At 33.7% G+C, this 16,793-nt stretch overlaps 1 protein-coding gene across 14 annotated transcripts in view; it reads left to right on the forward strand.

Annotated features, from left to right (window-relative positions):
* The window catches only part of ERBIN (erbb2 interacting protein), a 137,016-nt gene extending 120,870 nt beyond the window's left edge, over window positions 1–16,146 (forward strand). For 4 of the 14 annotated variants that reach the window (XM_047729089.1, XM_047729088.1, XM_047729091.1 and 1 more), the window contains 7 exons: window positions 354–1,899; window positions 5,983–6,126; window positions 8,595–8,714; window positions 11,363–11,572; window positions 12,653–12,745; window positions 13,206–13,280; window positions 14,084–16,146. In XM_047729089.1, coding sequence (XP_047585045.1) covers window positions 354–1,899; window positions 5,983–6,126; window positions 8,595–8,714; window positions 11,363–11,572; window positions 12,653–12,745; window positions 13,206–13,280; window positions 14,084–14,191 — 2,296 coding nt within the window. In that variant the 3' untranslated portion in view covers window positions 14,192–16,146. The remainder of the gene's footprint in view (window positions 1–353; window positions 1,900–5,982; window positions 6,127–8,594; window positions 8,715–11,362; window positions 11,573–12,652; window positions 12,746–13,205; window positions 13,281–14,083) is intronic. The other 10 variants (XM_047729097.1, XM_047729098.1, XM_047729092.1 and 7 more) reach the window with 9 other exon arrangements.
* Window positions 16,147–16,793: the final 647 nt, after the last annotated feature.

Below are 16,793 nucleotides of genomic sequence, written 5' to 3' on the forward strand. Positions count from 1 at the left end.
CTGCCTGCCTCTCTGCCTACTTGTGATCTCTGTCAAAAAAATAAAATTTTTAAAAAACAAAAAACTGACTTCTTGTTGAGTTCTGTAAGTTTTTTTTTTTAGTATAACCTACTTTCTTTTCTTTTTTTTTTTTAAATTTTAAGATTTTATTTATTTATTTGACAGGGTCCTGGGATCGAGCCTTGCATCGGGCTCTCTACTCAGCAGGGAGCCTGCTTCTCTCGTTCTCTCTCTCTCTCTGCCTGCCTCTCTGCCTACTTGTGATCCCTGTGAAATAAATAAATAAAGTCTTTTAAAAAAAGAAAAAAAAACTGAGCTTTATGATGTTTGTGATAAAATTATCTTTGTTTTAGACAAGAAGATGAAAATTTTAACAGCCTTTTACAAAACGGAGATATTTTAAATCATTCAACAGAAGAAAAATTCCAGCTTCATGATAAAAAAGACATTAACTTACCTGAATATGATTTGAATATTGAAGAGCGATTAGTTCTTATTGAGAAAAGTGTTGACTCAGCAGCCACATCTGATGAAGCTCACAAACTAGACCATATCAATATGAATCTTAATAAACTTGTAACTAATGATACATTTCAACCAGAGATAGTGGAAAGATCAAAGACACAGGATGTAGTGCTTGGAACAGATTTTTTAAGCATTAATGCTAAAGGAGAAACTGAGCCCTTGGAAAATGGAAATAAGTATCCTAATTTGGAATGTGTAAATAAGATAAATGGACATTCTGAGGAAACTCCACAGTCTGCTAGGAGGGCTGAACCGCATGACACTGATTCTTCTGTTGATATGGGTGTTTCCAAAAGCACTGAAGATCTCTCTCCTCAGAGAAGTGGGCCAATTGGATCTGTTGTGAAATCTCATAGTATAACTAATATGGAGACTGGTGGGTTAAAAATCTATGACATTCTTAGTGATAATGGACCACAGCAGCCAAGTGCAATAATTAAAGTAACATCTACTGTTGATGGAAAAAATATTGTCAGGAGCAAGTCTGCTACACTTTTGTATGATCAACCATTGCAAGTATTTACTGGTTCTTCTTCATCTACTGATTTAATATCAGGTACAAAGGCAGTTTTCAAGTTTGATTCAAATCATAATCCTGAAGAGCCAAATATAATAAGAAGCCCCACAGTAAGTGGCCCACAACCTATGCCTCAGATGTACGGTCCTCCTCAGTATAACATCCAGTACAGTAGCAGTGCTGCTGTTAAGGACACTCTGTGGCACACCAAACAGAATCCCCAAATAGATCATGTCGGTTTTCCTCCTCAGCGCCTTCCTAGATCAGAGAGCACAGAAAGTCATAGTTATGCTAAACATTCTGCCAATATGAATTTCTCTAACCATAACAATGTCCGGGCTAATACTGGATACCATTTACATCAGAGGGTTGGTCCAGGAAGACACGGGGAAATGTGGGCGATCTCACCAAACGACCGACTCATTCCTGGAGCAACTCGAACTACGATTCAGCGACAAAATAGTGTTTCCTCTACAGCTTCTATAAATCTTGGTGAATCAGGTCCCACAAGGCGGGCCCAGATTCCTGAAGGAGAATATTTATCATACAGAGAGTTACATTCAATGGGAAGAACTCCAGTGGTGTCAGGATCACAGAGACCTCTTTCTGCACGAACATATAGCATCGATGGTCCAAATACATCAAGGCCTCAGAGTGCTCGACCCTCCATTAGTGAAATACCAGAGAGAACTATGTCTGTTAGTGATTTTAATTATTCACGGACTAGTCCTTCAAAAAGACCAAATGCAAGGGTTGGTTCTGAGCATTCTTTATTAGATCCTCCAGGAAAAAGTAAAGTTCCTCATGATTGGAGAGAACAAGTACTACGGCACATCGAGGCCAAAAAGTTAGAAAAGGTAATTAAATATGAAATTTTTATTTTCCTTTCTATAAATTTATTTTTCTTAAAAATATTTGGTATTCTTTGTTTCTTAAGGTGAAACAAGATACTCTGAATTACTGAATATATACTTATATTTGAGGATTTTATTCTTGGTACTTACAACAGAGTTCAAGTTTAGACTTAGACTCAAAACAACTGAGATGGTAGGATATGCTTCTTTTCTGTTTCTTACTCCCCAGTGTTTTCTGATAAGCTGAAATTCATTTCATATGTTTAGTGTATATCTTTTTTAGACTGTGCCATACATACTGTAAATAATACATGCATCTACATGTGTACCTCTGTTTAGCATTTTCTGATCTCCTGCTCTCCTCTGTTAATAATTATTGGTTATGTAACTATGTGTACGAAAATAGTAGTCTTACTATATAATTAGCAGAATAATGAGAAATATCCTAAATGTAAATATTTTATCTAAGATTTTTTTTTCCCAGTCAATGTTTTAAGACTAACACTGTCACTGACACAGATGGCTTCTGGCATGGCATTTACTCTTGACTTTCCTGAACTGCATTTCTGACCTATCTAAACTCAGATGTCTTTGGCTCTAATGAAGTTTGGAGGTCATTGGTAAAATAACTTAAGATCATGTTTAGCTTATTTGTTTGTAAAAACAGCTAAAAGTATACAACCTCAATTAGTCATTTAAAAAACTTCCTTAAGTCCAGTTTTTCAAAAATGAATGCCTAAAATATGATTAGTACCATGTATCAATTCACATGAACCTCTGCTTATAATTGTTATCTCTTTTCAATACTATCACCTTAAAATAGCTGAACATCTAATGGCCTTGAATCATACTCATCCATTTTGTCTCAGCTGTAGCTGTACTTATTGTTGAGGCTCTTCGAACTTGTGTGCTTTTTCTAAGGAATTTGGAAATTACTTTCATTTTTTTTTTAAGATTTTATTAATTTATTTCACAGAGATCACAAGCAGGCAGAGAGGCAGCAGAGAGAGAGGGGGAAGCAGGCTCCCCGCTAAGCAGAGAGCCCGACTTGGGCTTGATCCCAGGACCCTGGGATCACAACCTGAGCCGAAGGCAGAGGCTTTAACCCACTGTGCCACCCAGGTGCCCCAAGAATTTGGAAATTTCTTAAGTAAAGAAGTACCATCGCCATTTTGTAAATAAACTCCTGGAGTTATTATGGAACTAGAAGGAGGAAGGGCTATAGGTTTGTTTTGTTTTGCTTTGCTTTGTTTTGAAGAGAAGGAAGAGGCTATAGTTGATTAAAAATAAGAAATGTATTGATGGAATTGAGACAAAGGCAAGAATTCAAGAGACAGTTTCAAGACAGACTCTAGAATAGTTTACTTATGATTGGAATATTCCTCTAATAAGTGTCTGAGGAAAAGGAATTAAGCTTGAGTGGTACCTTGAATAACTGTTTGTTGGAAATGCCAGCATAGAGAATGAAGATCAGATTTGGTGAAGAGATGAATTTGGTTATCATTATATTCTGTGTAGTTGATATCTCAGGTACCTGTTCTCCCAGTACTTCCCTGTCTGATGGAGATGTACCTAGACTTGAGTAAATAGGAAGCAAGTAGCAGCTACCCTTTGTTCATTGTACCTCTCTGCTTTTTATATTTAGAAATTGACCATTCAGTTACTCTTCAGAGTACATGACAGTACTTTCCCAGTTTTGCCCACTCGTAATTCAGAGGTGAGGATTAGTCCAGTGAAACTAAGAAAAGCCTTGTGAGGACACAGAGCAACATGATTTAGACTACCAAACATGAAAGCATTGGTTAAAAATGATGGAAGGTGATGGGGAATCTGTTTGCTTCTCTGCAATTCCTTTTCCTCCCCCAAACATAATTCTTATGGTCTGGTAGATATTTGAAAATATTTCACAATGCCTGCCCCACCTCTAGAAGTAAGTCCCCAAATCAAAAGTTGCTACTTTGCCCTCCTTAATTAAAAAAAAAAAAAAAATAGATATTGCAGTTTACTTTGTTTTTTAACCTTCTGTTAGTAACTCCTCCTTCCCTTCCCTGCAACAAACTGTACCTGGAACCCAAACATATAAATAGATCTCACCTTATCCTTCTGAAGACTTACCTAATTAAACTAATAATTCTGGTAAGAAGAACTCAACCAGAACATCAATAACATAATATAATTTCCACATTTAGTTGCTACTATACAACTATTAGCATGTAGTGAATAGCAGTGCCCAGGACATATTCCTTAATTGAGCTCTGCACAAATGTGTTGTGTTGTGACAGGGTGCAATTTTTCTTTTTTTTTTTTTTTAAGATTTTATTTATTTATTTGACAGAGATCACAAGTAGGCAGAGAGGCAGGCAGAGAGAGGTGGGGGGAAGCAGGCTCCCCGCTGAGCAGAGAGCCCGATGCGGGGATCGATCCCAGGACCCTGGGATCATGACCTGAGCCAAAGGCAGAGGCTTAACCCACTGAGCCACCCAGGTGCCCCAACAGGGTGCAATTTTATGTAGATGTCTATGCACAGGCCTGAATTCACAGGCCTGGACCTGTTCTGAGCTTCAGCCTTCTTAGTCAGTGACATATTTACAAAAACTTTAGATATGTTCAAAGATGTCCTAATAAGCTTTGTTCCAGGATCTACATATAATTAAAAAGGGTCATTTGGACCACTCAAGTTAAGAACATGTTAAAACTATGTGTAGTACATCAGTGTGTGTTGTTTATGTTTCTATGTGTGATTGTGTGTATAGTTTATTTTTACATTATAATCAAATGTTTTTGGTATCTCTGAATTTCCTCTGCCATGTCCTAATTGCTTGTGAAATGGTCTGGGAAAGCATAGGCATGGCCTGTTAAGTTTAGCTTTTTCATTAGTCATTACTTTGGAATCCACAAAAAAACTTTTAAGTGTACATTGTAATTTGGCACATTAAGTTTTCTTAGTATTAGAGATCAACTTCATAATCTGCAGAACATATATGTATTCCCTAGGAATAATATAGAAATGCTTGTTATGACATTTCTGTATTTCTTGATAACAAGCCATGCTCAAAATGTGGTTGCTCTCAGTTTGACCCTAAGACCCTCATATTCAGAGACTCCACACGAAGGAAAAGCATGTAACAGCTCTGGGGATTAATAAGCAGGAAAAATGAAAATCAGGCATTGTGTTTATTGAGGTTCATTTCTCAGGCAGCTCTGGGATTGGTGATAAGTGATTCATCAGTGTAAGGATTTCATCAGTGGTTCTTCAAGTTTAAGCAGCAAATGCCACTAACTCCTAAAATGAAATCTTAAGTATCTATTTATATGAATGGGAGAAACTGTTTTTACAAGTACATTGTCTAACTTTTTCCCCATTAACTATAGAGCAGTGGGAGCCTTCTAAGTGTTATATCCTAAAACTTGATGTATATGTTCAACTTTTTTCTAACTTTAGACATGTTTCTAAGGTAATTTTTTTAAGAAATTACCTTAGACATGTTTCTAAGGAAGTTTCTAAGGTAATTTTTTTTTTTTTAGAAATTATAGTGGTCAGGAGCCAGGTGTGTTTTGCAGACTTATGCTATGAATGTATATATGTTTAAATGCTCCATTTATTTAATAATGATATAAAATTCTATAAAACGAAGCAGACTCTAGAAATCCAGTTTAAGTTAGAAATAACTGGTTGGTAAAATGTATCTTTATAAAAAAATTAGCTTGTGTTCCATATATAACTACATATGTACACATACCTCTAGGTATGGCATCAGTTTCTCTTTTCTGACAAACTTCTAATAAGATGAGTTAGGAGTAAAGGAAATGATAGCATTGTAAAAGCCACTGTATGCTTGTACTTTCTTCTTTAGTGTTTAAACATGTGAATGGTTGGATTTACATGTACTTTATGTGTATATGTGTATGTTGTCATGTAAATATATGGTAAATAGTGCCAATTTCTTGCAGTGGCACTTAAAATTTGATGCATGATATTCCTGCGTGGTATTGGGGTTACTTATAAATACGTCTTTGTACATAACATGTCTTGTGAATTTTGCATGCTACACTAATCTCTGTTAAATCTATCCCCTCTTTATTCAGAGCATGCTGTCAAGGTCCTTTAATTCCAATTTTACTGCTGTAAGCAACTTTCACTATGGCAGCTCTAGGGATCTGCATGGCAGCCAAGGCAGCCTTGCCTTGAGTGTTGCAGACGGAAGAGGTTCTGGTGGGCACATTTTTCGAGTGAGTACCTGCAGTAGACCAGTACTTTCAGTACACAGAAAAAAAAGAAAAAAAACCCACATTTTAATGTTTTCACATTTCTAGAAAATAAGTTTTTATGGTGGGTTAGATATCTTTATTACCTTCTAGTTCTTCCATGGCTTAATTCTAAAACTCCCTGCAAAGCTGATTTAGTATTTATCACTTAAGTTTCTTTGGTTATAAATTAAGGATGTTATATACTCTTGTTTATGTAAATAGGGATGAGCAATCGAAATAACCAAGTGTTTTTTTTTTAATTATTATGCTTTGTGGTGTTTTCGCTTAATAAAATTTGCTAGTCTCCAAAATTCAAGTTTGAAAGCTGTACTATATATAGTACACAGAAGTGTTGTGGGGAAGAATAATTTTTAGTTTAGTAATTTAGAATTGGCAAATGAGAATCACTACATGGAAGTAAGTTTAATCACAATTCACTGAATATGATTAAATACAAGGCTGGAAAAATTGTAATAAGTACCAATGAAAAGGCAAAACCCAAATCCTTTATTATACATATTTCAGCGTAGTCATTAATGATGAAGAAGGAAGGTTTATTCTTCTAATTAAAGGTAAGGGTAGGTGATAAGAATGGCAGAGAAGGAGAAAGAACTGAACAACTCTGGTATGGCTCTATTTTAAGATTTTTCTCTTCATAACAACTTAAGGTGATAGCATGGCCTATAAATAAATATTTATTTCTCCCCCTTTCCTTCCATTCTGAAAAGATTTTTCTCCTTCTACAACATTGTTTTGTCTCTTTCCCCTAGTTTTATTTCCATACTGACTCTGCTTACTTCTGGATCCTTGCCTTATCCCAAGGGTCCTCATCACCAACCCCTTTTTAATACACTGCTGGCTTTGCATTGTTGTGTTCTAGGACAAGAGTGGTCTCCCGGATTCACTTTGCTGTGGCTGGACCTCACCTTTCTTGCTGTGCCATCTGTTTCTATGTTAGAGTCCTAGCAATTGTTTTGTAATTTATCACTTTGAAATGGAAAGAGAAGAGTGATAGCTATTAAGCCCTGAATTTCTGGTACTCATTCCAGCTGAAACCACAGAGTGAAGACCAGGGGCTTTTATTAACTCGAATAATCTTTATTGTCATCTGGAACGATTATTCTTTCCAAATTCTTAAACAGTGTTATTTTTTGTTTATTAAACTCAAAGCCTTTGACTTTGTTGCGTTTTGCTTTTTCATTCATAATATATTTGTTCTTTTAAAAACTAGATAAGGTTATATATTCAGACTTGAATTTAAACTTCAAGCTATGACCTAAGTGGATTACTGTGCATTCCAAAAGCACATCTCAAAAATGGGGAAGGAAGGCAAAATATTCATTGTATAAATACACAAAATTAGATCAAACCAAATTTAAAAATGCTAATCAGTGCCTTGAACCAGCAAACTGCACATGATGCTCTATTGCAGATAAAGTTTCTAAGATTAAGTCACAAAGCCCTTAGGCTTATGTGTATCCTGTGGCATATCATAATGAAGTAGATTTCAGATTATTTTTCAAAATGATGATATAGTGTATACATAGCTGTGTTGCTAGCCACATATTGTTTTAAAAGTAACAGTAGTGCTATTTATCACAGTCCCTTCAGTTTTTAAAAATATAGCTGGGTGTGTTTAGAACTAAATTAAAATGAAAAGTATGGGCATCTTGCTTCCTAGCATATTATAAAAAAATATATTCAAAGACAATGAACTATTGAGTTTGTCTTTTTCTCTAAAGCTATCAGTGAGGCAAACTATAAGGATATTATTGACATACAAAAATACAAACTCTAGTTAATTTTTTTAAAAATTCATCAAAACATTGGTTTTAAAAATACTGAGCTGCCCAATACTAGTATGATAGAATTAAGCTAAAGTGAATTTTAGAAGACTGTGTGTTTATTGGTACTGCCCATCATTAATAAGAAAATCTCGGTGGCACTGTGCTGTTAAAAGAATAGCAGTTTTTTGGGTTTTTTTAAGGGGAAAAAAAACTTTTTGTAGTACTCAACAGGAGTAAATTTTAGTTGCTCTTAAAATTTGGGACTTTTAACTTTTATTAATAACTAAATTGTTCACATTGTTAAAAGCTAGGTATTACTATAAATAAAACTAAAAACATCATGAAGAAATAGCTTAACAGTATTAAATGTACTGAGATATTTTTCCTGTTTTATTGAGATATAATTGGCATATCATATGGTGTTAGTCCAAAGTGTACATCATAATGATTATATATATATATATATATACACAAGTTTAGTTAATGTCCATCATAAAGGTACTAGTATTGATGGCAGTTATGATCATAATGTTTGACTTGGTTCTTCATCTTTCCACTACCTATAATATTTTTTCCTAATCTTTCAGTTGTCGTCATCATCATTTTGGTTTCACATCTGAAAGAGCATTATTTGTTTACTTTTTATTTTCCCCTCATTTGAAGCATCCCCAGACAACCTGTCCAGGAGATCCTTGTCAAGATGATACATTCCTTTCAGGACAGCCGAACTACTCGTCAGCTACACTTAGTCACAAAGATGTTCCTCCAGACAGCTTGATGAAAGTAGGTGTTCAGGAAATAAATGAAGACATCTCTTTGAACTTGTTTTATAGCTTTTGAACTAGAAATAACTATGCTTTAACAGTGAAAATAATGTTTTGAGGACTTTTCCTCCTTGATTAGTAAAGATTTTAAGAACTAATTAGGAAATATGAAATAGATTTTTACTCTGTTATTTCTTAGTTTAGTCAATGCTTTTTTTCCACCGTGGAAAATTATTTTATTGTTTTTTTCTTTATTTCTCTACTATCATCTGCTTATTTTATTGTTTCAGTCAGGCTTTTTAGCATCCTGATAGCAAACCTTTTGGAGATTTAAAAATGAACCTGTCTTAAATTCTTCATTTGAGGATGTTTTACTATTATTAAAGGCATTTTAAAATACTTTAAATGTAATTAGAAATCACCTTGGAAGACTTTTTGTATGTGGTAGAGTAGATGATAATCATATTCTTATGGCTTTTGTAACTAAAGCATCACTTAGAAAATTTACTTTTCTGTCACCAACACCAGATTGATAATTCCTTCCTTTAATATTCTCTCTCAGCTGTTCTTTCTCCTAATTCCACATTCCTAGTATAGCCCAATATAGTTTTGAAGCATACTTAATGTATTCTATAAAAACTTCCACACTGTTCTTGAGAGTGGATACCCAGCCCTATAACATAAGTTCATAACTTATGTTACATAACTCTTTATATTACCCTTTTTTTCTGTTTTTCTTTAATTGAGCTGTGTTATTCAGTTTCTTTTTCTTTTTAATATCGCATTTTGTAGTTTAGGTTATTGGTTTGTTTCATACTTTTATTCTCCTGAGCCATCTACTAATGATAGCTTAATATATTCCATGGGTATGTTTAACATTGATGTAAAATGTCAGGTACAACTCAGAGTCTAGGTATCAGGCAGTCTTAGCATGGGTCAGAAGTAATTATTGTTTGGAAAATTTTCTCCAGAAGAAAAGTATTGAATCTGCACGTAGGAATAAATGATACAAGCTTGGAGAGAGTGAGTGCAGTCCACAGAGTTGTGCCTAAGTAATAAAGTGACAACACAACCAATTAAAGGCTCATGCCAGATAATTGCTTCAAATCTACAATGTTCAACTAGTAAACAACCACAATTTTTTTTTAAAAAGATATAGGGATAATAGAGTACCTTATTCACTTTTTCTCCAACCAATGTAAGATTTGGCATAGAGTGATGATATCTTTGCGCTCTGTTAGAAATCTCCAGTTGGAAACTTTGTAAGTTTCCAAAGTCCAGAATTAACTAAGTTCTGAAGTGTAACACAGTGAAAAAGATAACTTTTTAAAGTAAAAATGTTCACTAAAGCCTAACTTCTTTGTTTCCTTCAGCAAGATTCATATAACAAGAGCATGTAGTTATGAAACAGTTACCATAATCTTTCCCCAAACTTTTCTACTTTGGGATAATTTTAGGATAATTTTTTGGGATAATTTAATTTTCAATATTTCTCTTACAGTTCTATAATTCAATTGTAATAAGATCTCCTTTTTATTGATAATCAATAAATTTTAAATGATTAATCTCTGAAAAATATCTCCCCTTCTATATAGCAATCTCTTTATATGCAAATATTTATATTTATAATCCAAATGTAAACTTATTTTTCAGATAGTTTCCTCATACTAGCATAACACATTATTAGCCACATTTGCACAAAGGTGATTTTAAGTGTAAAATTCAGATTCAGTCTAAACGATGAGAAGCATTAAAACAAGGATAATTTTTTTTAAGGTTTTATTTATTTATTTGACAGATCACAAGTAGGCAGAGAGGCAGGCAGAGAGAGAGGGGGAAGCAGGCTCCCTGCTGAGTAGGGAGCCTGATGCAGGGCTCTGTCCCAGGACCCTGGGATCATGACCCGAGCTGAAGGCAGAGGCTTAACCCACTGAGCCACCCAGGCGCCCCAAAACAAGGATAATTCTTTAACAACAAAATATTTATCTCAGATTTTTTGTGTAGCTTGCGAAAAGTAAAATAGAATGTTAAGGTTTAAATTTTGTGATTATTGGTTTATGGAACTAACATTTAGAGAGTTTAAAAGTTGCCAACTGTTACACACACTCAAGAAGTAAATTAGTTTTCTACCGTATAGCAGCATTAACTTGTTAATTCTGGAAAGAAACAAATAAAAGGAAATAGAGTCAGATTAGGAAAAAAATCCTACCACAGAAATTGCTACTTTTGTTCAGAAGAAAACATGAACAAATGCATCTTCTGTGTATATGTGAGATGGAAAAATTTACCCTTTTAATGGGCTTAAATTTTAAAATTTTGACATAATTGCCATTTTAACATTTGGTTACTATAAGAAAAATAGGTCCATGCATATTGAACAGAAAAGCAGATAATTTTAAATGTTAAAATTTTAAATTTTAAAGTATTTCCTTTCATTTGAAACCTTTAAAGAGTGAGAATCTATCTGCAAGCGATCAGGCAAGTTTAGAATTAATAGCTTTTTTCTTTTAAAACTGCAAAATTAAAAAAAAATAGTGTGAGTGGCTTGATACTGTGTGATTTAGAATGTTAAACTCTAGTGCTTTATAATGCTCCAAGAAGAAAATCCAGATATTTGTAATGAGAGATTATTGTTGGTCATTTTAAGACACTTCGTGTTTTTCTTAGATGCCTTTGATTAATGGACAGATGGGCCAGCCCCTCAGGCCTCAGGCAAATTATAGTCAAATACATCACCCCCTTCCTCAGGCTTCTGTGGCAAGGCATCCCTCTAGAGAACAACTAATTGATTACTTGATGCTGAAGGTGGCCCACCAGCCTCCATATACACAGCCCCATTGTCCTCCTAGACAAGGCCATGAACTGGCAAGGCAAGAGGTAAGAATAATCAAGAATATTTGAACTATGAAACTAAGCTTTTAATGTACTTCATAGGATATTTAACTGTTAGAAATAAATCCATATGGAATTTTAACATAGTTTTACCAATTTGTTGAAAGGTTTGGTTTCATATTAAGTTTATACGGTGTCAAACTTAATGGTTTAACTTGACTCCATGATCCCCTGTGTTCTGATTAGTTGACATAGGATTCAGGGTTTTGGATGTGATTTTTTTTTTCCTAAGGTGGTTGTTTATAAAAAACCATTTGATGAAACTCCAGTAATTAGATCTTCTTCAGGAATATGAATAGTAAACCATGAAACGTGACTGGCCTATTATGGTTTACTATTGTTGTTTGATACTGAGAGTTTGAAATTTGACTATACTCCAAACTATTTTGAGAATTCAATCTTCCAAAGTACGTAAAAAGTGATTAATCATACATTTATATGTTTTTATAGTTTATTGATAAAATAGTACTGTTAGAAATTGAAGTAGAGAACATGTGCTTTGTTCGTTTTGGTTTAGTCTCTGGGGAAAGGAGTATTTTGTAACAAGTTTAGTTCTTGATCTTTTTTTATAGCATGGTTATAAAAATATTATCAGCGGATCATCAGTTCCAATGTCTTGGAAGCATATAAATGGGTTCAGGAAATGAGTTGATATTCAACAACCACCCAGGGATTTTTAAATATCTTATGAAGCACCCAATAAACAGTGATACTATGTAATTTAGATGTTTTACAGATGGAAACTGGTAATGAGTTGATAGTAACTGTGTGTGTTGCATATCATTAAAATCCATGATACCTTAAAAAAAAAAAAAGATAGGGTCAATAGTAATTGGTTGCCTCTCCTTGTAAAATAGCAATAGAATAAGTTAGGAGCTATGCTTTATAATCCTAGCTGTGCCATTAACTCACTAACCCATTAACATAATATTCCATGTCATGGTTTCCCTTCATCTAGCTGAATATTTATTTTAGATGAATCTTTATATATTTTACCTATAGTTAAATACTGTGTTGTAGCTTTTTCTGAAATATTAGTAATAGTTAATTTTCACATTAATTCAGATTCGAGTGAGAGTTGAAAAGGATCCAGAACTTGGATTTAGCATATCAGGAGGTGTTGGGGGCAGAGGAAATCCATTCAGACCTGAAGACGACGTGAGTTTGTTTATATGTCCTTGAGATTCTCATAAGGTTTTATTCACTACTTAATGTCTCTTGTACATAAGTAAAAATCTAACAGATACTTATATAAATGTAGACAGATACCACCTTTTTTATTTCTCTCTGTATTGTTCAGCTTTCTGTTTTGAAATGTGATCACTTCAAATTAATTGTTTGAGGAAAACAAACCCCCAGTTTTAAATGTTCATTACATTGTGAAGTGATTTTTAAATTTGGTTATTACATTTCTGCACATCTGTACTTTAAGAGAAGTCATTATACTCAAGTCAGAATTACCAGCACCAAAAATAACAATATTCAGAGAAGATGGTGAGAAAACTTGTGCTGTGATTCAAGTATTAATATGCTGTCAAAGAAAAATTGTTCCTTGTTATTCTGTCATTGATGCATACTGTTTTCCATTAAGTGTTTATCTTTTTTGTTGTTATTAAAGGGTATATTTGTAACAAGGGTACAGCCTGAAGGACCAGCATCAAAATTATTACAACCAGGGGATAAAATTATTCAGGTAACTAAGATACATCTTTTTATTATTTTCTTAATTTTTCATTTTATAAGATCTGCTTTCTCATCAAGTAATTATTAAATGTCAGATTTTTAAAGTAATCCTTTTGTGAAGGTTATCACTAAGTATTTGTGGATGAAAATAGTGGCATTTCTTATGGGCCACTTTCTAATATTTTCATAGTTGATCATATTTCTTCCTAGAACTTTGGAAAAACCACGGATATTTTTTAATACATATTCAGTATATCTTAGCATTTTGTTAAAGTTCAGGAATGTTAACTTCTTGAAAATAAGAAGGTGAAAGAATCTTTTTGTTACAAAAATTAAAGAATTTAATTAATGTGAAGCACTTAGAACTATGTGTCTGGTATGTAGTAAGACCTCAATAAATGTTAAGCCTAAATTATTAGAAATGTAGTGTTTACCTGCTGGTCCAAGGCAATAGAAAGAGTAGGCCTTGCCCTCTGGTATCTTTGCATGTTGGTGACCTCATTTATATTTTAGTGCATACACATAACACCATGCCTGGCACTGTGTTTTAGCCAGGTGCTTCCTGACATTGGGTTGCTGCATAAGAATCATCTGAAAACATAGACGAGGTACAGGTTCCTGGGCCCCACCTTCAGAGATTTTAATTTCGTAGATGTGGGCTAAGGCCCAGGAGTCTGCATGATGTTTTAAATTTCCAGAATGATTCTTATTTTCTGCCGGGTTTGTGCAGTACCAGTAGAAATTTAAACGTACACATGCAAATAAATTACTGTGAAATGTTTTTCTTAAAGACATTTTTCTTCTTTCCTCTAGGCTAATGGCTACAGTTTTATCAATATTGAACATGGACAAGCAGTGTCCTTGCTAAAAACTTTCCAGAACACAGTAGAACTCATCATTGTACGAGAGGTTTCCTCATAAGAATTGTGGACAAAAAAAGGGGGAAGGCAGCAAGATTTATTGGAAGATATTTGCAGAGGAAATTAATATTTTGACTATTTTTATATGTAAAGAAGAACTCAAAAAATTATGTTCAAATTTGTACATTAATGAAATAATGGAACTTGTGGTCAGAGGGAAAGAACCACTGTACAGTATATAGGGGAGACTGTTGAATTCATACCATATAAAAGTTCTTGTTAGGTTTTTAAACATAGCAATCAAGACTACAAAAACAAACATATGTTGTTTTTGTATAGATTGTAGGTTTATTTTTGGATTTCATACACATGACTGAACTCTGTGCAAGGCTCTAGTTGGCCTTGATTGTAGCCCAGAGACAGATGGCAGAGCTTTCTGTCTCATAGCTTTTGTGCCCTTATTTTTATTCAACTCGTATTAATGTTTTTCTGCTGAAACTACTTGTTTTTAATGTGGGCAAGAGATTTGAAGTGTTGGTTTTTGCTATGTGCATATTGAATTGAAGAGTGAGTAGGTGAAGGTGGTGCTGGTGGGTTCACTTTCCAAGGCCAGATTAAAACAGTCAATTCCTATAAAAATCTGGAAGCAGAGATTGAAAAAGCTGTTAATGTGTTTTTATTAATAAAATAATGCAATAAAAATGTAATGTCTTTTTAAAGAAATAAAAAAGACGGTAATTGCATTTTATGAGCTCTACAGGATCTGTTCTTGTCATAGCCATTGACAATACATTTGCTACTGGTGATTCAATTTTTAATTTTTTAGTCACAGGAAATTTTTAACTCTTATGTAGATGCATGTCCATGCATTTTTTTTGTGATATGGAAATCTCTTGATTTTTTTTTGCAAATGTTAGTCCTTGCAATCTGTTTTATAATTAGTATTCCATTTTAATCTTAATTTATAATTTTTAAGCAGCACATGAAACTAAAATGGCCAGTTTTAAGATTGTGTTGCTGTAACACAAAATGTAAGCAGATTTAGGAAAGCCTCTTGATTTTGTTTGGTCTCACATTGCCTTGGTAAAGTAAAGGAAACAGTACGCATGGAGCTAGGAAACCAAAGTAAGTTTGTGAAATTGGCACAGTGATAGAGAATTGCTGTGGAGAGTTGTAGAGCAAAGGGATGGGTCCTTGAGGCCTACCAGTGTGTAAAGGTATTCAAATAAAGGGCTGTTCCTAAAGGTAACATTAAATGTGAACTCAACACTTCAGAGTCTTTAAAGGGTTTCTAAGTGTATCAGTGTAATAGAATAGTGTTTTACCACCAGCTGCCTTTGTTCCTCATTAGTGTAACAAATATTTCATAGTTGTTTATTAATTTGTTTATCCAAACCATTAATTTTATTTGTTTCTGTTCTGTCTTTGTAATTCAATAAAATTTGAATAACATGCAATGGTAAGAATTAATGGATGGTTATTTGGACCAGAAAAAAGTGCCACAGAAGACCAATAACTGTTTTTAGTCAAGGCTAACTTGGAGCCTTTCATTAGAGCAATATTCAGTTATTGCACTTCATTTTTAATTACTAAGAAATATAATTTTGGAATTTTTAATCTGTTATGCTTTGTTCTTCAACCTTGTTTTAATTAAGACTTTTATAGGACTAGCAAAAATGGCAATTTACATTATTTTTACAAAAAAAGTTGGACCCGTTCCTTCTTGCTAGTCAGAATAAATAGGCAGTAATTTTCAAAAGATGTGAACTCAAATATTGCACTTCTTTCGAGATATTATCACTTGGTTATTGTACTGTATAGTTTTAATAATATTGATTGAAACCCTTTAACAACTCTTTGTAAATTTTAACTCATTTTAGCTGTTTTTCAGTACTATTTACATAGGAATTGATTTTTATGGATATAGTAGAAGAAATGTGCTGTATTTTGATAAAATTCATTTACTGTATGCGTGTTGTAATCTCTAAAAAAAAATAATGACAAACAGCTTCTTAACACAAGCGTCGGTGTTCCCTTTATTCATAGTTTATTTTAAAATGCTGATTTTGGCACACTTTTTTTAAATTTCAGACAATTTTTCAGTCACATTCTATTTTTAATAAGGAATACATAAAATAGATATAATGGTGACATTTTCAACTACTTTATCTCTCATCAGATACACAGAGATAATTTTGGAAAAGGAAATTAGCCACAAAAAACGATTGATTAGTGATCTAACCTTAAGTTAACTATCTACGCATTATGTTGATATATTACAAATGTACCAAGTATTACATGCACTAGTGTTTTATTCTACTCTAGTTAGTTAAAAAAAAATTTTTTTATTGTTCTTATAATACATGTAGTTGAGTAAGAAAGTTAACAAGGAAGATAACATGATAGATTATATAACAAAAAATTAATAGCAAAATGTTTTGCACTTTAATTAAATACCTATAATTTTCTTCTAAAATATTGGAAAACTAGGGGCGCCTGGGTGGCTCAGTGGGTTAAAGCCTCTGCCTTCGGCTCAGGTCATGGTCCTAGGGTCCTGGGATCAAGCCCCGAATCGGGCTCTCTGCTCAGCAGGGAGCCTGCTTCCCTTCCTCTCTCTCTGCCTGCCTCTGCCTACTTGTGATCTCTGTCTGTCAAATAAATAA

Source organism: Lutra lutra, chromosome 5 (assembly GCF_902655055.1).
Source record: "Lutra lutra chromosome 5, mLutLut1.2, whole genome shotgun sequence".
Lineage (NCBI taxonomy): Eukaryota > Metazoa > Chordata > Mammalia > Carnivora > Mustelidae > Lutra > Lutra lutra.